Here is a 22,671-nt window from a genome sequence, read left to right on the forward strand (position 1 = left end):
AGTGCCATGCAGATCTACCTTTCGACCTTTCAGGGATTTAAGTAGCAAATATCCCATAAAGATGTCATCGAGAATTGGATACACAGTTGGAAATGCGGTGTCATTAATCAAACTTAATGATAGCTCTTGTTATTAATATTTTAAGAGACCACAAAGTGATAAAAATTCTTCATAAGGGCTGTCTTTGGACCAAACATGCGTGGGATTTGTGAACTAACACAGACGATGGAATCTGATTTATACAAATTGACTTTTATTCGTAATAATGTTTGTATATATTTCTGAAGTACCTCTCGTGATAATATTTTTCTAAAGTACCTTTGATGATGGTACGTTTATCATGTATGGCGGATACAACGCTATCTTGAAGTACCAAATGTTATCAAATGAAACGTTTATAATGCAAATATATCGAGACCAGGTGTATATTTGTATAACATTTTGAATTGGTTTGGTGAAGAACCTCTTTACCTGTGCAGATCTGGGGAATGATGGATGGATGGTGCATACAAGCACTCTACTCAGGTGTATAGTTGCTATCTAACGGTCGTCACTATATTGGCGGCACGTTTTTAGCATGCTTCTAATTTGCTAGACAATGTCTTCAAAATATGTTTGGATGTTAAAATATTTAACCTTGGAGAACATCCTTCGGAGTTCATGTTATATCTAGTACTGGGAACATGATGTAACCGATTTACTGTACTTCAATTGCAATATTCAGAGTTTAGAACTGTCTGTAACAACCCTTTCATACTGTACATACCTTGACTGAACTTTACTTTAATTTCCACATATTGAAAAATATTGTCACTGGAAATTTACTTTGCTTTTCTCTCTTTCCCTTTCCCTTACCACGACTATCAGTTGTACACTCTCCCTCTTCCATGTCCATGAAGTTACCCTCGCTCTCCCACGTCCATTAAGTTACCCTCACTCTTCTATGTCCATAGAGTTACCCTCACCCTTCCACGTCCATGGAGTTACCCTCGCTCTTCATAGTCCATACTAGGGTTACCCTCGCTCTTCCACGTCCATAGAGATACCCTGGCTCTTCCACACCCATAGAGTTACCCTCGCATTCTTATATCCATAGAGTTACCCTTGCTCTTCCATGTCCATAGAGTTACCCTCACTCTCCTATATCCATAGAGTTACCCTCGCTCTTCCATGTCCATAGAGTTACCCTCGCTCTCCTATATCCATAGAGTTACCCTCGCTCTTCCATGTCCATAGAGTTACCCTCGCTCTTCCATCTCCATAGAGTTAACCTCACTCTTCCACGTCCATGGAGTTACCCTCGCTCTTCCATCTCCATAGATTTACCCTCGCCCTTCCATCTCCATGGAGATACCCTCGCTCTTCCATGTCCATAGAGTTATCCTCGCTCTTCCATGTCCATAGAGTTACCCTTCCACGTCCATGGAATTACCTTCGCTCTTCCATGTCCATAGAGTTACCCTCGCTCTTCCACGTCCATGGAGTTACTTGGTAACATCTTCACTGTCATGGGCTATATCCTCTCAACCCAGCCACCATCATTCCCATTATATGATGGTGGTATAATATGATATAAATTTGCTAAAGTAAGGGAATTTAATGTAACTATTAAAAAGATAGCGGTGATTGCTATCCGGCCGATTTTGCTCAGCGGTTTAGTTCTATCCTTCAGCAATGTGATTTCATCGATGGCTTGACTAGATACCGCCAAAAATAGAAAGAATTATTCTTGTAAATGTCGGTAGTCAAAACTGCTCGAAGCCAGGGAAAAATATTTCCCTAACTGCAGTGATACAATCATGCAATAGTTAGCATTTGTTATCTATTGTTACAATTATTTTCCCTCCTTTTTACAGGTATGCTGGTGAAGACCAGTTCATTACCGTTGATGAGTTTTACGATTTTGTGCGTAAAGAACAGAAGGTATGTACAGTATGTGAGTACCAGTTCTGCGATACCGATATCTCGGATCAGTCAGATGTATATTGGGCTAAGTAGTCAAAACCATGTAAACTATATAGCTAGTCCTATTGCTACCATGTGCTGCTAAAAGTGACCACAATGTAAGTAGGCCCTATGATATTTTACAAACTTTACATGGATGCTCCACTATCTTTCCAGTGCAGAACTATTAAGGTCGCCATAGGCGTAGGAGGCGGGGGGGGCTGGGGGGGCTGCAGCCCCCCAACCAAAATTTTTGGTGAAAATTCGGGCAATATGCTGAGAATTTTCGGGCACCTACTGAAAGAAGAAAAATTTGCAGTTGTGTTTTTCAATTTTTTGTGTGAAAATTCAGGCAATATGCTGAGAATTTGTCGGGCACTTACTGAAAGAAGAGTAATTTGCAATGTGTTTTTCAATAGTTAAACTGATATTGTTATTATCATTATTATTGTAACGACTTCCCCAATAATTAAAACTAATATGGAAGGGATAATAACACGGAAAATATGACAAAAATTTTTCGCGCGCTTCGCGCGCGTTCAACATCTTGATGTGCATATTATATAGTATTCATCGGTTAGTGGCATGTGATGTAATAACCGATGAATGCCTATATGATATGCATATTAACATGTTGAACGCGCGCGGAGCGCGCGAAAAATTTGGTTATATTTTTCGGGCAAGTCGTTACAGCCCCCCCAAATCAAATTAGGCTCCTACGCCTATGAAGGTCGCACCACAGAAACATGCGCCAGTTTCTCAAATTGCTGCTCTAACATAGAGACATAGCCAAAGCTAAAGATATTTCTCAGTTTACTTTTATATAGGATTTCTTAAAATGATATCATTCTCATAAACAAAACTTCAGTCCTCAATCCCCAGGTCAAAAGACTGTTGCCTGTGACCGAATCAAGGGGAGTTCTCAAAAAAAGTTTTTTTATTTTTTTTTAATTTTTTTTTTTTAATTTATTTATTTATTATTTATTTATTTATTTTTCCTATTTTTTTATTTTCAAATTTAATTTTCAAAATAACAATCAGTGTGAAGCATTGCTACTCTCCTAATATTAATAAGGCCCTGCCATTTTTTTTCCACTATCAACTCTCTTTCCTTTTTCTATGGTGCTCTGCTCTAGAGCCTGTCCACTCATGGATTTGTCAGTCTCCAGCTGACACGATTTTGGGCAAGCCATTTCATCTAATGATAGCTCCTACCACCTTTTAAATCATCCAACAATGGACCTCTCGGTCGACTGCTCATTATCTGCTCTCCACAACCTCTCTTAATAATCCTTCTCCCCTCAAGATATGTCCCATCCAATTCCGCTGTCTCAATCTTAAAACCTTAATTATATTCCTCTCCTCTCCAACCATTCTTAGCACCTCTTCACCGCTCTTATGATCTCTCCACTAAATAGTAAGATAGCATTCAGAGAGAAACTTTGATGTAGTTTAGACTCTTTCATGAAATGTAAAGATTAAATCTAATTGGTCTGTCTTTTTGCAATTTACCAGACTCTGACACGTGAGATCCCCTTGTTTAGCTCGAGTTTGTTGCTGTTGCAGCGTTATAGTCTTTTTTTGTCTATGTAAACACAGACCAATTGCACAATGTGGGTGTTTGAGATTCATGAAGATATGTAAGTAGATAATTTATGCGGCCCCACACACGTCAATCACAGTTACTAAATGTGAACGCCTAAAAAAAGAAATTTATATAAAACAATAAACTCTTCGTACTTGGTGGGAATTGGGAGAATCATTGCCATGTAAATATATGAACAAGAAAGAAAGGACAATTTATCTCATTTGTTCTAATGTTAATAAATTACCTCCCTTATAGTTCAATCAACTATCTCCTCAATACACAATACTAAGGTGAAGGTGACTAACAGATCATGGGTGTAGATAAGCCTACATTTTCGAGTGGATGGGTAGGGTCGGATGTGTAAGGTCCACCAGGCATCCATAGGTTTATGTGCATTTGTTTTCTCATCAAAGGTCACTTAGCATGGATTAACAATTACAGTAGGGTTTTCCAATGTCCTTCATATGTAACACTTCTTGCCTTGATGTATCATTTTGGCGATGTACGTTTAAGAAATTATATATATTTGAACTTTGAAACGTTTGAAGTTTTTTCACTGAATTGCTACACATTTGGGATATGCTACTGTATGTGTTTGGTATGATATACTGTAAGTGTATTATATGCTATACTGTATGTTTGTGATATGCTATAATAATAATAAATGAGACTTATATAGCGCCAAATCAGTAGACAAAAGTCACTGCTGAAGGCGCTTTACAGAGAAAGCAAATTAGTCGCAGTACATACAAAGTTTTTGATTCGTTCCTGCAATACGTCCATCGTAAATTCTGGCATAGCAACAAGCATCGTCAGTATCCACGGTCATTTCGAACGTCGTGGTACTGCAGCATGAAGTTGAACAACCGAGAGAGAGAGAGCTAATATTAATAGACAGATATATAATCAGGGAGTTCCTGATTTTCATCACACTATGCTCTGAATGTGTTTGTTGCTATTTTAGTCTGAAAGGGAAACCATTCAGTTCCTATGAGTAATCTATCCCCTGTGATCCCAAAAATGTATTTCTAGGTGATTTAGGGCTGTATGAAATATAAAAAAATTGTCTGTAATTTTCTATTTTATTTTTCATGGCTTTAATTAAAAATATAACTATTCTGAAGAAACGCATCATACAAAACACACTTTTTGATAGCATTGTACAGGGGCAGATCCAGCGGTGGGAGTGTGTATGGGGGAAGGGGGGGGGTTAAAACCCCCTTTTGAATCCCACATATAAAATATTAACAGTATTACAGTATTAGCCAAAACCTTAACCAAAACTTATAGACCTAATTTATAGTCAAAGTATGCCTCAGAATGCAGCATTTTACTTCTAAAATTTCAATGTTTTCTGATTCAGGACCCCCCAAACCCCCCTATACTTAGAAGTCAGCTTCAGGGCTATTCCCCACCCCCCCCTCCACCTCCTTTTGTAAATTCCTGGATCTCACCTTGACAAAAAAAAGTGATCATAGGAAATTTCACAGGTATGTGAGAGAGATTTCAAATCCTGCAGCTGCCTACAGACCACCACACAGCATGGGAGCTTCGTTTGGTTTTGAAAAATTAGCTTAAATTTGATTTAGTCAAAATGGTGTTCAATAGAATCAATATTCACAGAGATGGTATATATATATAGCAGATACAACCATCCTGTATTTCCCCCAAAATATATTACATAACGGAACTCCAGAGACAACATGCTGACTTTTGGTTTGTCGCTTCTGTTTTGGTAGAGGCAGAAAGTGAAACCAAATTAATTTCTGTGTTTGATCCGGGCGTGCATCAACCAAACGACAATATCTGACTCAAAATTGAAAATTTCCAGCTTTTATGTATGATACGATTGTAGGCTGACCAAAACTTAAAGTCATTTTGATAATTTTAAGCAAGACAAAAGGAGATTTGGGGAAATTCCCCAGTGCATTGGTCGAAGGATCTCTCCTGTATATGTACAATTCAACTGGTAACTTGAAAGATTCAAAGTGGACACACAGAGAAAGTAGGCTGCTAGATGAGTTTTGCCAATTGTCAAATGATGCTAGACTCCTGACCCTGGTTTGAGATGGGAGGGGATATGGGGGGGGGAGGCGGGAAGGAGAAGCCTGGAGAACGACCAGTGTTCAGTGATGATGAATATGCTGCCTATGGCGATTACCAAACCATGCACAGAGAAAATTGTTCTGTATTTGATTAATCCGTTACACAAAGCTTACCAGCATTCTACAGTGAAAGCAAACATTTTGTAGCTTTTGTTATGTGTTATATGCTATACTGTAAGTGCATGATATGCTATATTGTATGTGTGTGATATATATGATATACTGTATGTGTATGATATATGTTATACTGTATGTGTGTGATATATGATATATTGCATACAGTGTGATATGCTATACTGTATGTGTGTGATCTATGATATATTGTATGTGTGATGTGCTACAGTATACTGTATGTGTGTGATATGTGATATACTGTACGTGTATGGTATACTACACTGTAAGTGCATGATATTCTATACTGTATGTGTGTGATATGTAATATAAAGGTCCACAGCGTTAAATAATAATTGCCATACAATCCCCTGGCATGGTCGTTATGAATTATTCAGCATTGCCCGTCAGAGATGAAGCAAATTTGGAAGAAAATCTCTGAAACTATCTTCTGTCCAAAGTGTTAGGATGTTCTCCAAACTTATTCAGGTGATTTTTTGGGGGTTTTTTTGGTGATATATATCTTATTTTTCTTTCTATCTTTCATATATGTTTAGAAAAGAGATGTTGACAAGAAATGGTGCGCCGAGATGATGGAGAAGTACGAACCGAAAGAAGAACTATGTCAGAAGAAGATGATGACACTTGATGGTGAGTAGATAGCCTACAGAGGAGGAGGAGGATTTTATTGAACTTCAATTGTTGGAAAAAGATCTGTATCTCTATGCAGGGATGTGCTCAGGAATATTTGAGTGCTGGGCAGATTGTGCGGTAGTGTGATCCACACCCTGGGAGAGGGATCTCATGGGTGGGGTACCCCCTCCCCACTGGACAAATTTTGCACATGAAGTATGCTTAGGTGGTGCTATTTTTCCTATTCTGTGCCATGTATATTCTCCCAGATTTTGGTTATGGTAAAATTTGTTAAATTATCATAAAAAAAGTGTCGGGCGGAATTGTTTAAAAAACTGCTTGTGCTGGGCGGCATTCAGAACTGCTGGGCGCAGCTGCCCGGTGCCGCCCAGTGTGAGCACATTCCTGTCTATGGTAACATTTCATGCATTTGGAAAAAGATCAATTATTTTTGAGCTGTATTTAAAGGGTGGGTTAACTAGATCAGCCATATATATACAGTATGTATACCTGATCTTTCTCAAAGCCCTTAGCCTCAGTCATGTTTTGAGATACCATTTATTTTAACAAGATCTTTCTCAAGAGTGACATATCCTGGAGGAAACCGTATAGGCCTTTACGTAGGAATTAATACAAAATTTCTGTAGGATTGATTGCTTAGAATGATTGATGTGTTCCTTCTCTCTCATCTGACCACATGTAATATTCCTATTGCCTATCCATGATTAATATAGCAAGCCAGGATTTATAACTTGTGTGAGCTGTACTCAATGCATGATAATGTTCCATAGTTTAAGTCTAAAAAGGAACATTGATACTAACAATACACTATCTAGAAACTAAACTAGAATCTAGAAATGACTTGTTGAGTCGGCTTCACAGATGACTGTATATATAACAAAGCTTTGTGGATACATTTCTTTCGGTTTCGATCGATCCACAGATATACAAGCTTAAAGTTACACGGTGCCGGTGATAAACCAACAATTTCACCTTTGGCCTTCACTAGTCTTACAGGGATATCTCTAACAAATCTCCACAAAATTACTTCATTCATTCTAACTTTTTTTTCATTCATTACTTTTATTTAAGCCTCCCCACACACACAATGGGGTTCTGAGTAATGCTTGGCAGCAGACAATAGAATGGCATTCCAATTGGGGGACAGCTTCCTCTGTGAATTTTTGTGTCGGTTGTCAGCAAGTTACTATAAGTTTACAAATAGCGGTACTTGTTATTTAATTACCACTTGGGATAGAACTAATACTTCTTGCCAGCTGATGGAACTACTATAATATATTTCCAATGAAGACCATCGTTTTCCCAGAAGGCATCCCCCCCCCAAAAAAAAAAAAAAGCTAACATAACTATTTTGGGTGTCTGGTTATAAAAGGAACAGTTTTAACTATGTTTGGTATAGTTTGCCCCATCAAATTGTATCTTCATTAAATATCCTCAAATGATAATTTTCTTTAAATCTGTAATTCTGTTTTGATGATTGACTGTGGCCAGAAAATTTACAAAATTGTAACAAATAGTAATATCTATAAGAAAAGGGTAAAAAAAAAAAATCTGGATTCCCAATGGTGTTTTCTGCCATCTGTATCTGTTGAAACAAATTCAATATTTATAAAAGCTAACAACTGGGGGAGGGGGGTTGGGAGGGGGAGGAGGCATGATATACCAAGGTTCTTAACACTGAATATAGGCACCCTCTCCCCCCCCAGTTTTAATTTATGCAACCTGGAGAGTCGGCAGCAGGGAAATGGATCTCAAGAAAAATTCCACATGTAGCTTTATACCCTATTAGTTGGTAACTGCATTAAATGAAAAGTTCAATCTATAAGGACAACATTTTAGAATTCATTCACAAGAGTGCGTGTTAACATACACAGTTTATGTGTTATCGTAGGAAGGAATCCACGAACAAGATCGTGCACCAACACACGATCAGCTTTCTAGATCTTACACTGGTACTATAAAACAAACGAATCCTAAATTGGTGTTACATCCACATGGCCAGAGAAATAAAGTAAACACCTTATGAAGTTCCTGCTCAATCGATAACTATAAAGACAACATCTGTTCCAACCATGCATGTGGAGAGAGATCACACTGCCATTGTCTTATCTATTAGATTGTGTATCTAGTGGTGTTGTGTAAATTAAACTTGTTTGCTTTTTCACCGATGATAATGTGAGCAAGGCAGAGAGATGGTTTAACCCAGGCTATGAGTCATGGTGCGTAACAACCACACCTTAAAGGTAGTCAGTATAGGCCTCAAATTATAGCACGCTATTAATTGCTAGAAGTTTTCAAAAAGTACTTTCATGGAGGTCTTTACTCTCCAAATTGTTCTCAGACATATTTAAGGAACACACAAGAGGAAAATTTCCTTGAAGGTTGTAATCAAAATAGTTTAAGAATTTTGACCACAGGTGACCATATTTGAATATCAAGCATATTTAGGGAGAATACAGTATACCTTTAACTTCCAATCTTAGAAAAGAAAAAAAGGGACAATTGATTTTGAAAGGTATCCTTTAATTACATTATTTCCTCAAAATTTCCTTGAAGGTTGTAATAAAAACAGTTTAAGAATTTTGACCACAGGTATTTGAATATCTAGCATATTCGGGGACAATAGAGCATACCTTAAACTTCCAATCTTAGAATAGAAAAAAAGCTAAAAAAGGGACAATTGATTTTGAAAGGTATCCGTAAATTACATTATTAATATAAGTTAAGAAGGATAGTCCAGGGGAAAATTTACATTTGACAAAAAATCAAGAGGAATTGATACATTCAATGCATCCTGCAGGTGTAATTTGCATTCAATTCCTATGTACTGTTTATATAGAGAAACCAACATTTGATGTTTGACACTGTTTGACACCAGGAATGGACTTGAAGCAAACGGGTGGGATGTCATAAAGAAAACTCTAAAAAAAAATTGAGTTATGACTTTTTTTCTTTAAAATTTAATTTGCAATTTTCTACTGCAAAGGTGGGTTGCATCTCAGTATATGGATATAATATACACCATTAGTACTGTGAATTTCAGATCCAAAATGTTACAGTTGGAACCCCCGAGAAGTTCAGTTCAGTTCAGATAGATCAGTTAATATATTTCACATATATACATACACATACAAAAACAGTATAGTAATGGTATATACAGGATACTTGAAAAAACATAAAATGTTTATCAAAGCTAGTAGCCCTAAAGAAAAAGAATATAACAGAACAAAGAAGTTGGAACCTTAGATCCAATCCTAAGGTCAAAACAATCAAATGAAAACTTAAAGTAAAAACAAATTAGTTTTCTGTTAGTGTGAAATTATGACATCACACCCTGTTTTGCTTCAAGTTCTCTTAACAGGGAATAGTTTAGTCTTCAAGTTTTGTGTAAAATTTTGAAGGATCTGAATTTTGTCTCTTATAAAAATGCTATGGTTTCTGTCGGTAAAAACTTTTGAAAAAGCTACGCAAAATTTGAACACCCACTTATTCCCTGCTTTAGAGACAATGGAGCGGGGTAAATGGAAAGTAAAACAAAGGCCATTCCAGTCACATTTACGGTAGATATTAATTTACAGGAATAATATCTGTTTCTTCAACTGATCTTTTCAATAATTTACTTCCTCAGGTTTCATGTTCTTCCTCCTCTCGGACGAAGGGAGTCTGCTCCATCCGAGGGATGTCGCGGTCTATCAGGATATGATGCAACCTCTTAGCCATTACTTCATCAGCTCATCTCATAACACGTAAGTTTCATAAATAATAATAATAATAATAAGATCATTTCTTCCCCTTTTCAAATGCTACGTTTTTCTTTTAAAACTTGGCACACAGAATCTTGTGGTATCATGCATGCTGACTGAAAGAATGATGAAGTAAATCGAACCAGTTACTTATGACACTTAAAGGCATTGAAGACTCGCCCCAAACCGCGATTGCGCTCTGAAAAAGTTAACTTTCCGTTGCTTGCAAATGACATTTTCTTCTTGTTGCTACAAAATGCAGACATTAATGAAATGTGATACCTTGTTATCTTTGATCTAGACCTGAGATGTCCACGCTGGTATGTACACTGTGTTGTGGGTATTGACCGTAGCTGTATTTATTGACTGTACACTAGTGTCTCATTACCGGCGGTAGCAAGCTGTGTGTGTATTTTCTGGGATCGATGGTGGTGTCTAACACTTCTGTTACACCTGATTCGAAACTAGGTCAGATTACCGGCATTAGACGTTTCTTTTTGCGCGAGTCTTCACACCCTTTAAGATCAACATGCAGACATATTGTCCCAGGCTAAAATTATATAAGTTGTAAACTTTTGAAGAGCTGGGTCGGGATGCGGTATTTTTCGTAAATGCACCGAAAATATGTTCAATTTAAAGAAGAGCAAAGAGATTTGTAGCTAGAACAATATTTTCTAACCATGTTTTTTTTTTTTCTTCGAAAAAATCCATTATTTTCCAGTCAGGTTTTCCATTTTGCATTCCTTCGATAAGTTCTTAATCTCGTGGAACTGAAAGAGGAGAAGAAAAATGTCAGTCTTGCTTTATTACCAGCCATGGGTAGTTGCCGGGTTGCTCCCAAACTATGTCTTAGGTCTTTCCGTGCTCACAGCACGTCCTTCTCCAGCTACCCACCCCCACCACCTTACCTGGTACTGCCACTGATGTATTTAGTTGCAATAACTAGCTTCAAACTAGATTGAGATGTTGGCATTATATACAGCATAACTTAGGACCTGAAAAATATGTTAAAAGGACTTGGAAAATCATAAATGAACGGATCAATTACATATTAAAGGGGGGGGGGTGTATTTAGTAATTATTATTGTTAGAATTATTCACATTCTATGTGGAGACTTGACTGATCCTCCTCTACACTTTGTTGGATAATTATTCAATCTGAAGAAAAGAGTCCTCAGAGAAAAGGTTCGGTTCAACCAAAAGCCAAATCTTCCTTTGATTGATTATTGATTGGTTTATTTTCATTTCTTTGTTTCATGTTCTAGGTACTTACTGGAAGATCAGTTGAAAGGACCCAGTAGCGTGGAAGCTTACATATCAGCTTTACAGAAGGGCTGTCGATGTGTCGAACGTGAGTAGCTTCAAAGCCTCCCGACTCAATTCCGACCAGATTGGGCCCGACCATCGTGACCTCATTTTCAATTAACTTGGGTTTTTTCCCCCCATCTGTCTAATGTTAACATAGTCCCTCTATTTTTCAATTCAGTTTAATGCCTCTGAAGAAGTTCCTGCTAGGATCGGAACATCAGGCCCTTAGCTCTTATGTTTCTCGTTTCTTTCTTTCTACTCAGTCGACGTATGGGACGGTTCTGAGGAACCGGTGATTTATCACGGTCACACCCTGACCTCTAAGATCCTTCTCAGAGACGCCCTCAACGTTATTAGAGATTACGCATTTGTCACTTCAGAGTAAGTATTCTTTTTCTCTTTCTTTGCCCCCCCTCCCCACCCCACCCCCTTTTTTGATAGGTTATATCATTTTTGAAAGTGTTTTACAAAAATAGTCAAATATTGATAATTGGTTTCAATTTTTAAACTACAATAAAAGGCATTAAGCAATATATAGGGGCTACTTACAAAAACAAAATTACAAGTTATTACTGGTTAACGCCGGTGCCTTCCAATCATAAGGTCCCTGGTTCGAGTCACTCCAAGATTAATGGAGGTCGTCCAGTTACAGAGTTGTTGACAATTGACAATTCATGATCATGGATGTTAAATATGAATGTAAGAGACTGACTTCGGTCAGCTTGCGGCTTTGATAAGCCAATGAGGCTTCTTCGCAAGTTCCTGCTTGCAGGAGGATTTAAAAAATACAAGTGTCAAACACTCCAAAGATAGTTATGAAGTTTATCTCAAATGGAAAAACAATTTCAATGTTCCAACGACACCCCATTGTTTCTCCTCCCTCCCAGAGCTCCCTCTCGGCACTTTTTCTGGATCAAAATATACCCTAACTAGTAGTTTATGCATCCCATCCATTCCCTATCAGCAGCCCCCAAAGATATCTCAGCCCTCATCACTCCAAATTAAAAAGGAGATTTTTGGTATTTCTCTCCTATAGGTACCCCCTCATTCTTTCCTTTGAGAACCACTGCAGCTTGGAGCAGCAACGAGTGATGGCACACATCATAGAGACCACCATCGGAGGTATGTATTAGTAGTCCATGTGTGCTCATTAACCCCCCCCCCACCCATGTCTATTGTTTAACTTGCCAAATTAATCTGAACTTTAAAATGATTAGAATTCTTTTTAAATTTTGCATAAATTTATACCTTCTAAATGTTTAACCAAAAAAAGTTCTGACCTACTTTTAATAACCTCCAAAAAGAAATCTCATTAATACACAATATATATATTTTTTATATATATATTTTTTTAACGTTCTTTTATTTAATCACAATTTTTCTGGAAATATTGACAGATTTCTTGTACAGATTATCAAGACAGGAAGATGTTAAGGAGTTGCCCTCGCCAGAGAAACTTAAAAACAAAATATTAGTCAAGGTAAAACCAGGCTTCTTTTTCTCTGATAATTTTTTTTTTTTCTGTAAATAAGAATTGGGGTGAAAATTGTTCATTTTTGAGCATGTGTTGAGTTTAAATTACCTTCTGTTTTTTTTTTACTAATTTGTTGGTACTGAGAAATTGTAGAATTCAGCATGAAATGTGCTGAGTTAAAAGCAAAAAATGTAAAAATGTTTCATGCTTGCTTTTTTATGTAGGCAAGAAAGTGAGGGTTTAGCATTTAGAATAGTCAGGGTTTAGTTTACAGTCCCGAGTATAATTGAATGTCTTCCGACTTCGGTCAATGTCATATGGAGTCTTTTATGAAGTTGAAGAAAATATGTAAAACAATCTTCTTATGAATTGTAATTGAAGTTAGAAAATATTTGCTTTCTGCTGAATCCTTACTTCTTTGTTTTTGTCTTTTCTATCAGTAAAGGCATTAAGCCAAAGTATGACTGGTTAAATCATGATCCAATTTAGGAAGAGCTTAGAAAAGGATAAGGATTAGATCCAGTGACCTTAGGATAAGGATTAATATGAGGATTAGGAAGTCTCTACCAACTTTGCTGTCCAAACCCGTAATTTCCCCGCTTTACTTCCTTGAGTTTTTTTTGTCTTTGTTTTTGGTGAAATTCCAAAAGTTAAAAATCAAATTTAAAGAGCATTTCCTTCTTCAAATTTCTTTAAACGTCAGGGAAAGAAGTTGCCCGCTTTCGATAGCACCACCCAGGGCGGGGACGTCAGTGACGAAGATGAAGCTGGCGACATGGAAGACGTAGAGGACGAGGAGGTGCAGAAACAACTCAAGGAGAACAAGGAGAAGAAAGCTGTGAGTGCAACGTAATAATTATACAGTTCATGATAGGATACCTTTATACAGGGTTGTAGCTAGGATTTTGCAGGTGGCGGTTGAATATTCTGGAGTGGTGGTTGCCTGCGAATTCCGCGTCCTGGGGGATGGGTGTATGGGTATATATATATATATAGATTTATATAGATTTATATATATATATATATATATATATATGTGTGTTTGTGTATATGTATTTGAGTGAGAGTGATTTCTTTTACAGTCCTTTCGTGACACTATTTACTGAATTTTGTACCGGTCGATCAGAAGCGCGAGTGCCTATCGGTATTAGAACTTTTTACTTGGAGTACCGGTCGGCAAACATTAGTGCTGGACAAGTCCGACCGGCGCCGACCGGCGTAGCTATAGCACACCTTTTATATACAAAGAAGAACATTTTTAGAAGCAAAAAAAATTTTTTTTTTTGGAATTTGTTTTTGTTTGTCGAATGAGTGTTAAGTTAGAGATGTATGTATACCAAACACTTTGAGAAAGGATTGCTGCATTAGTACTGTATTTTTTCAAAAGAAATGTTAATAAGTAATAGAGGGCCTACGATCCACTGTCAGAAGGTAAAACACTAAAATAGCTGTTTGATGATTCACAATTCAGACTTAATAATGCCTACAAAAATTATATCATACCCAAAGCCTCCAAGCAAAGAAACAGTTTTTGGTTTAATGAATCCTTCAAAGTTTTTACCAGGTTACAAATGAGAATGAAAACGTTCAAATGCGGCCTATTCCTCACGGCAAATGGCCGAGGTGAAAGACTTATACCTTTATCAGTGTTTTTATTTTTTGTATGCTGATGATTGATCTAGATATTACCATGACAACCATTGTCCCTGAACAGAGTAGGCAGGGAGGGAGAAGGTGAGGGGAGGGTAGGAAGGGGGTAAGACCATTTTCCCTTTGCACTTGATATAGGATGGGGTTTGAGTACCAATAGAACAAAACAATAATGTCCAAACTGTTGCCTCCCATTGTGATGGTCAATTCTATTGTTCCATCAGGCTGCCCTCCCCATCCCCCATCCCCCATCCACCCCCTGACCTGCCCATCATCGGGAAACTTTCTTTAAGTCACATAGCTTGCTTGGCTTATGGTATCATTAATGCTTTTCATTACTTTGCTATGCTTTTCTGTGTTCACATTTGCAGCTAAAAAAGCTTGAGGTATGAGGGGTCTAAATATATTGATAGAATGCATATGCATGACGTTGTAGTAGTGTGCATGTAAATTATCTTAGGATTCCCACCCGATGTATCTTTTAGTCCCTCCCTCTGTGATTGCTCTGTGATTAGTGTAGCTTTAGTTAGAAGGAAGCTTTTCCCACATGAAAGTCATAAACCTTACCTTATGAATTATGTTTGACCCATGATTTATTTACATATACATATATATTAATATATATATATATATATATATGTATATACTGATATATACATCAATATTAAAGTATATACTGATATATACATCAATATTAACAAACGTTTTGTTATCGCTATACAATTGTTATTCATAAATGCCTCTCATCTTTTGTAGTTGACTTTTCGAACGAAAGACCAAAAAGCAAGAATAAAACATTCAAAATGAAAATGCTTTTTGAAATATAGTGTGACCAAGAAATTTAGCATCTATTAAAATGGCAAGGGAGTCGTAGTGTTTTATCGTTGTCTTGTTTAAACCTTTGCTTTGTTTTTTGCTTGACATAACATGTCGCGCTTTTGTTATTCATCAAATTTTGCTTTTCGTTGTGTTTTTTCATTGTTGTTATGAAATTAAAAAAACCACAATGTGTCAGCTATTGAGTTGTAATTAGAACAAAAGAGGAAGAAAAAAAAAATTTATATATATATATAAAAAAATAATTTGGAGTTACATGATGAAAGCTATGATGATTCAGCAAGAATCAATAAATCAATTTGAAAATGACAATAAATTAAAAAGTTTTTATTGTGAGAGGGGAAAATTGGGGGAAGAGGGGGGGGGGGGGTCTTTTGGACAAGCTATTACAGTCTGTGTATTTAAGAGCTGCTTCCAAGCTCATATTTTACAGAAAAATATATCAAGGATACGAACGTCAAAGTTCTGTACTTTGCAAAACAGGACAGGACGACTAAAATCACGTAGGTTAAATATATCAGTTGCATGCATGTGGTAGAAATGAAACCGATGCGCCTTGAACTAAAATACTGTCTTATTGCTATTATGCAGTGTTTCTTTATTCTCTCGATGTTTAGTGTTACGACTTGAATACGCTACAAGTTTAATATAATGCCTACCCATATCGGTTGTTTTCATTCTGTCTACCTCGTGCAGTATGCACAGGAATCAATTAAAAAGGGGGGGGGGGGGGAATGATAAAGGAAAAGTGTAAGTCGATATTAAAACAGACTTCCTCAAAACTTGCTTCTCATAAAATCAGTTTCAGATGTTCATAAGTCTGCTTTTAAGCAAATGTCTGATTCGCATTTCGGTTTAATATTTCCAGAAACGAAAGAAGAAAGTAAGTATACATTTCCCAGTGTGCATCATTATACATCATGAGATATTAATATTAAAATGCATAACTTCAGACTACATTTGTATTTACCATTAACACCCCGGTTTTGATGTCTTTATTTTGGGAAGGGAGGGTGATGGAGTGGGGGGAAATTTCTTGACTGCTGGTCCTCCCCTCAAGCCACCAGGAAGTAATCCTTAAGTCGTCCAAAAATAGTTGGTTTATAAACGGAATACAAATTGAATGGAATGTATCAGTGAAATACCTTTTCCATCAAAAACTTAAAGGGATTGAGCATTTGATAATTTTTGGGGGCGCTGTTGAAGAATGAATTTACGAAACAGTGCCTTAAAAGTCAGCCCTGGAAACTGTTAGATTGCATGCATCTTTAATAGCATGTCGATCGAAGCAGGAGACCTGAACATCGAACAGGTTTCAACTCAAACCTTAATAAATTACTTAACATATCCCATCCGACTAACTACATCCCTTCCATGTCTTCATGTGGTCATGCATTTTATATCAGTGTTTTATTTGTATTTTATGGCGCTGTACATTGCACCGTGCTCAGGGACCTAAACCCTATGTGACTACTTTGTACTCATGTCATGCACCATTGATTTGCATTAATAGAACATACACATTATTGTCTATAGCTGCAACCAGTGTCAAAGGTCAGTAGTATTGCCTCCAGATTTTAATATATGTTTAGATATCACTAGAAGTATTTGAAAAGTATTTATATCGAAGGTTGTAGTGTATAGGTTACATTAGACCTTTATATGTCTAGGGACGGGGGGTGATGGCGGGAGGAGGGAAATTGCAAGGTGATCTTGTATTAGTGAATTGCTCTTTGAAGTTTGAATATGAGTGACCACTATTTGTCTCCTAGCATATTTTTTGGGGGCAATACTGCTGACCTTTAACAACTCATTGTAACAATTATAAAGTCAAACTCTCATCATTTGTGTCTTAGTTCCCTCAGTCCGATCTCTCCTATAATTGCAAGTAGTCAATAAACCGGCAGTAGGAGTAGCACTGGCCGGAGGGGAGTGGGGGAGGGGGGGTTGGGTTTCTGTTGTCAGGGACCATATAGTTGTCGTTTGCTAATAAAGAATGTAGGGGTGTCAAGTTTAAATTTGTGTATAGGGGAACGGTTCGTTATGTGAGGAAGGTAAGTTAACAATTATGACAGTGCCGAAGTCTAGTCGGCTAAAATACACTTCACTTGCCACAAGCATAACAATGGCATTTCCAGAGCGGACTAAATCACAAGAGTAAAAAAAACACCACAAGCACAACCATGGCGATCCCAGTGCGGATTAAATCACACGGGAAAGAAACGCTAAGTATATGCAGACCGATGGTGGGATTCAGTAAAGACCTACATGGATATGTTGCATGGGTGGTACTCTACCACTCTACTAAAGGAGTGTGCATGGTATATCAAAGGCTATATGTTAATTAATTTATTAATTTGAGTTAAATTTACCAATGATTCAATAGAGGGAGGATGAATAAAGTAAATATACAAACTTTGATTGCTTGTGAAACAAAACAAGATGGCGCAGTCAACTTATATAATAATAATAATAATAACTGTTATTTATATAGCGCAGGTATCCGGAGCACAAGGCAATGTTCAAATGCGCTCCCATATAAAGGGTCTAACTGTGATATTTCTCAAAAAGGATAGTTTTTAACTGTTTTTTGAGATCCGTCTACTCTTACTGGATGGAGAAATAGGTGCCTCTTGTTTGGCTATGAGATTGTTCCACAGTCGTGGGGGCCATCACGGAGAAAGCTCGCCCGCCAAAGTCAGTTGAATGAAATGATGGCTCCGCAAGCAAATATTTATTTTGGGACCTCAGCGATCTTGGTGGAATGTAATCTAATTAACTAATTAATGTAATCTAATTAACTTGACCAACAACAGACTCTACTAATAACCTTACTGGGGGAATAAAATCAGGTCACTCTTTTCAAACATTCTGCTCCAAAGTTATGTAAATCAATTTTTTTCTGTTCGAACAAATGGTCAGAATTTACATGATTCATAATTTATTCAAGATGATCACAAGTCTAAAGAATGACATAACGAAGGCACTAGAGTTTTGAATTTTTGGTTTATCTCTCGTTTTTGTTCATTTCGTTTGACCTCAAGTGAACAGATTTTGCAACCTTTGTTGGTGAAAAATATATTCAATGTGACTTAACGAAAAACAAAAAAAAATTGGATGGTTTTCTATTAGTATGCATATCCAATGCCCTGTAGATTTTGTCAGTTTTCAGTCTCTTTGGTAACCATGGAGATCTTCATGAAGTTTGCCATTATGATGGATATGATCCTAATTTGTGTTCATCTGTCACATCTCCTGTGGATAAGAACTTAATTGATGACGATCCCCTCCCATGATAATGGAATGATCTCTGTTGGGACAATTATTCAAGGATAAGTTACTTTGCAAATAGAGGCAGGGGAAAAACTTAAGTGCATGTTTATGCTTTTTGCATCTTGTAAACGAGGCAAGGTAATTCTCATTAGCATTCTGGGCTTACTGTCACAACCTCGGGGCAGGGTTGCGGGGGGGGGGAGGGGTCATTGCACTCAAGAACTATCACAGCGATGGGTTTCATTTCAGATGTGAAGCCCACCTGTGGAGATTGCTCCACTGCTGATTTTTAAGTGTAAGCATCTGTATTTGAATGTGTTAATTGAAGCAACTCAGGGTTGCAGTCATTGGGTGGGGTGGCACATACATGTTCCTCCTCCTCCTCCTCTTCCTCCTCCTCCTCCTCCTCCTCCTCCTCCTCCTCCTCCTCCTCCTCCTCCTCCTCCTCCTCTCCTCCTCCTCCTCCTTTGTATCTGAATCATAAACAATAAAAACAATGCATGTTGTGAAATTGTTGACATTTGATAATACACTAGGTGAAGAGAGATGTTCCACACTTAGAATTTAAAAGTGGGGGGGAGGGAGTTATGATAGTTGTGCAGGTTTAAATGGACAGTTATTCTGCTCCATCACCCCACCCCCAACCCACATGCTATTGTTGATAAAATATCGGTTATATAACTGGGTTTTTTCCCTTGTTCACATAAATTCATTATAACACTGAATTGTCAAAAAGACATGCCTAACACAATGCATTCTCTCAGCCTACACAATCCCCATCTGACACAGTGCTATGCTATTAATTGCACTGCATGCTCAAAAGGTCCCACTGTGATGGATGTGTACAATAAAAATAAATGTCAGGTGTATTCTTGTCTATTGATTTATTCTTGTATTATCTCCTAACATCATCATCTCTGATATGTATCTCTTTCTATGCAGAAGACCATCAAGCTTGCCAAGGAGTTTTCTGACACTGTTTACCTGAGCAGCAAACATTTCAATGGCATAGAGGAAGAAATGGGAGCAAGTAAGTCCAAATGGCCACCAGCAATGAAGGCTGCAGTTTGGAGTAAAAACCCAAACCTTTAATAGTCTTCATCCATCAAAATAGTTATGTTAATTTAAAAAAATTGTTTCCAAATTTTTGTAGGAAAAATTGCTAAAAGTTTTCTAAATTTACCTCTTGGAGATTTCGACTGTCCAAACTTTAATCGGAGACATTGATTGAGAGTAGATAGTTTACAGGGTCGGGGTGAGATAAACTGTTTGATGTTGATTATGATGGTAAGATCAGGCGCGTAGCCAAGGGGGGGGGTGAAGAGGGCAGCCGCCCCCCCTTGAGCATATTTTATATATTTTTTTTAATGTTTTTATGATATCTCTAGTATTTTCAAAAGAGAAAATGCTAAGATGCAATTTACAAGGCCTGGGAAGTGCCATTTCCAGCGATCTGGGAGGCATTTTCAGCCAAAATTTTCTTGTACGCTTCGCACCAACCATGGTGGCGCTACGCTTAGATAGTTTGCAATGCCGAATCTACAGTTTCGCCCTTCCCTTGGCAAATTCCTGGCTACGCGCCTGGGTAAGATATATTTGCTACTTCAAATTTGCTGAGGAGTGACCAGTATTGGACTTTCTAGCCTATTTGCTAGCAATACTGATGACCTTGAAAGCTACCCTTGTGTTATATTTTTTTGGTGTCACTTTCTGATACTTATCAAGATTATAATCATAACTATATCATAATTTGAAAATTCCTTTATGCATGTTTAGGAGTCAGTTAATCAGAAAAATTGTCAGCATTGCTTTCCAAAATGCAGAATTCCAAAGCTTTTAGAAATCACTGTGAATTAATTATAAAATTTAAATTTAATAAATAATCATGTTTTGACATGTAACCCTGTCATTTCTTTGTTCGTGTGGGGTGCAACTTTTGCATGACTTTATAGAATGCATGACTACATGGATATTCTACGTACAGATGATGTCACACTTCTTTTTGAAATTTCCATCTTAAGGTCTAGTACTTTTTTTTTCCCTGTAAAATATCATGTTTTGAAGATGTACGTACATTTTTGCTCAACAAAACCATTAACCCCTCAAGAAAATGCAAGACAGTCATGTGTGGCCTGTGATGTCATCATGACCGTTCATGTTCTTCAAAAGCTTTACTGTTTATTTCTTGAAACCATATCTTCCACCTGCAGAGTGATCGATTGATTTGTGATTGTTTCAGTCAAAAAGAAGTAAAAAGGGTCAAGTCTTGGCTATAAACAAGTTACTTTAAAATTCACTTTTTTTGTAACTCAAACTATTTAAATTCTCCATTGCAAGAAATTTTCTTTCCATTACAGGGAAGCCTTTCGAAATGAGCTCCTTCACGGAATCGAAAGCGTTAGACCTGGCCAAAAAGAGCGGTCAAGAATTTGCCAGATACAACAGTCTATTCCTGTCCAGAATGTATCCCGCCGGCTGGCGAACCAACTCGTCAAATTACGATCCCATTCCCATGTGGAATGTCGGGGCCCAGATCGGTGAGTTCAAAGAAAAATAACAAGAAGCAGATAAACATCTAATTTTGAGATTGGTAGATTTTTCTCGAGAGATTTTAATCTGAACTTGACCTTTATTCTTATTTTGGTCACTTGTTGAACAAATCATGGTCTTGTAAGTGACAGAATTTAAACGCAGGGTATGTGCATGCTCATAATATTCTAGGCAATTTTAAAATTCCATTTCTGACTTGCTAATATCTCTGTCTGTCTCAAATCTTCTAGTTTTCGTTACATAACTTGATAATACGATAAATACTTTTAAGTTATATAGACATGTTGGGACTGGAAGTTGTTCAGTACTGAAAAAAAAATTGGAAAATAATGCTTCCTATAAATTAATATCATTTGCTATGGTTAATTGTCTGTATATGATACATTTTGTTTAATTCTGAAAACCGAAATATTGGGGGTGGTGGGGGGGCGGGGATTGTTCGACAGGTGTCTTGTGGTTGTGATTACAGGAACGTGATCTATTCGGGTAGTGGAAGGGCTGGACTGTAAGATTATAAACAGAGGAACGGTTGGATTTCTGATCCCAGAGAATCCACCACCTAGATAATGAAAAAACTTAACGGATAATCCAGATTTTAATGTACAATGAACCTGGATAAGCTGATCTTGCTCTTATCCAAATGGAAGCTTCAACTATTTGATCTATAGCTCGGTACAAAAACGACCTGATCGTTTTCCATCTTTCGACGACTCTTTCACAGTTGCGTTAAATTTCCAGACCGACGGCGAGGAAATGGATGTTTACAGAGGGCGCTTTCTGGAAAATGGAAACTGCGGTTACGTCTTGAAACCCGACTTTATGCTCGCAGGTGAGAACCAAAAAAACATGATTTTATAGAAACTGTTTACCTTTCAGGCATGACCTTTTTCCGCGAATTCGCGGAATATCCGTGATTTCTTTTCTACCTTGGGGACAAAAACTATTATCCTAACAAGTTCAGTGATTTTTTTTTTCTACCCCAGGCTCATCCCTGACCTTTAAGTCATTAAACTTTTTAAATTGTACTTTGTCAAAATTACAAATTAAATAGTTACTGTATAAATGGATACAAATGGTTGATGGCTCCATCTCATTCCCTTTCCCCCCCCCCCCCCACCCTCCCCGAAGAAAATATACATTTCTGGCAAAAAATGTCATAAATTGACGGTACTTATGCCTTTCTTTTTTCTTCTTTTTTTCATTAATATTATAGAAAACAACAACTCGGTAAAACGAGAACAGCCCTTCCATCTTACAGTGTTGGTGAGTATTTGAAAGATTATGTTATAGTTTTCTTGTTTTGCGCTTTTGGGTTGGTTTGTAAAGTTGTGTCACAAACCAAATTTTATATTCACATGTAACTGAATGCCCCTTATTCTAACTAAGAGATTGATTGTGTTTACCAGCTCGTTGCTACGAAGTCAATGAATTTTT

At 37.3% G+C, this 22,671-nt stretch overlaps 1 protein-coding gene across 2 annotated transcripts in view; it reads left to right on the forward strand.

Moving 5' to 3' along the window:
- LOC139964426 (1-phosphatidylinositol 4,5-bisphosphate phosphodiesterase delta-1-like) overlaps positions 1–22,671 on the forward strand; it is a 48,063-nt gene that overhangs the window by 18,629 nt on the left and 6,763 nt on the right. For both annotated transcript variants that reach the window (XR_011791970.1, XM_071965978.1), the window contains exons 6-17: positions 1,857–1,923; positions 6,306–6,399; positions 10,031–10,148; positions 11,411–11,496; positions 11,717–11,834; positions 12,490–12,575; positions 12,851–12,933; positions 13,631–13,765; positions 19,630–19,717; positions 21,045–21,224; positions 21,959–22,066; positions 22,451–22,500. Coding sequence is in view for 1 of the 2 variants with exons in the window: in XM_071965978.1 (XP_071822079.1) it covers positions 1,857–1,923; positions 6,306–6,399; positions 10,031–10,148; positions 11,411–11,496; positions 11,717–11,834; positions 12,490–12,575; positions 12,851–12,933; positions 13,631–13,765; positions 19,630–19,717; positions 21,045–21,224; positions 21,959–22,066; positions 22,451–22,500 (1,213 nt within the window). In the remaining variant the exon portion in view is untranslated. The remainder of the gene's footprint in view (positions 1–1,856; positions 1,924–6,305; positions 6,400–10,030; positions 10,149–11,410; positions 11,497–11,716; positions 11,835–12,489; positions 12,576–12,850; positions 12,934–13,630; positions 13,766–19,629; positions 19,718–21,044; positions 21,225–21,958; positions 22,067–22,450; positions 22,501–22,671) is intronic.

The sequence above is a fragment of the Apostichopus japonicus genome, chromosome 23 (genome assembly GCF_037975245.1).
Source record: "Apostichopus japonicus isolate 1M-3 chromosome 23, ASM3797524v1, whole genome shotgun sequence".
Lineage (NCBI taxonomy): Eukaryota > Metazoa > Echinodermata > Holothuroidea > Aspidochirotida > Stichopodidae > Apostichopus > Apostichopus japonicus.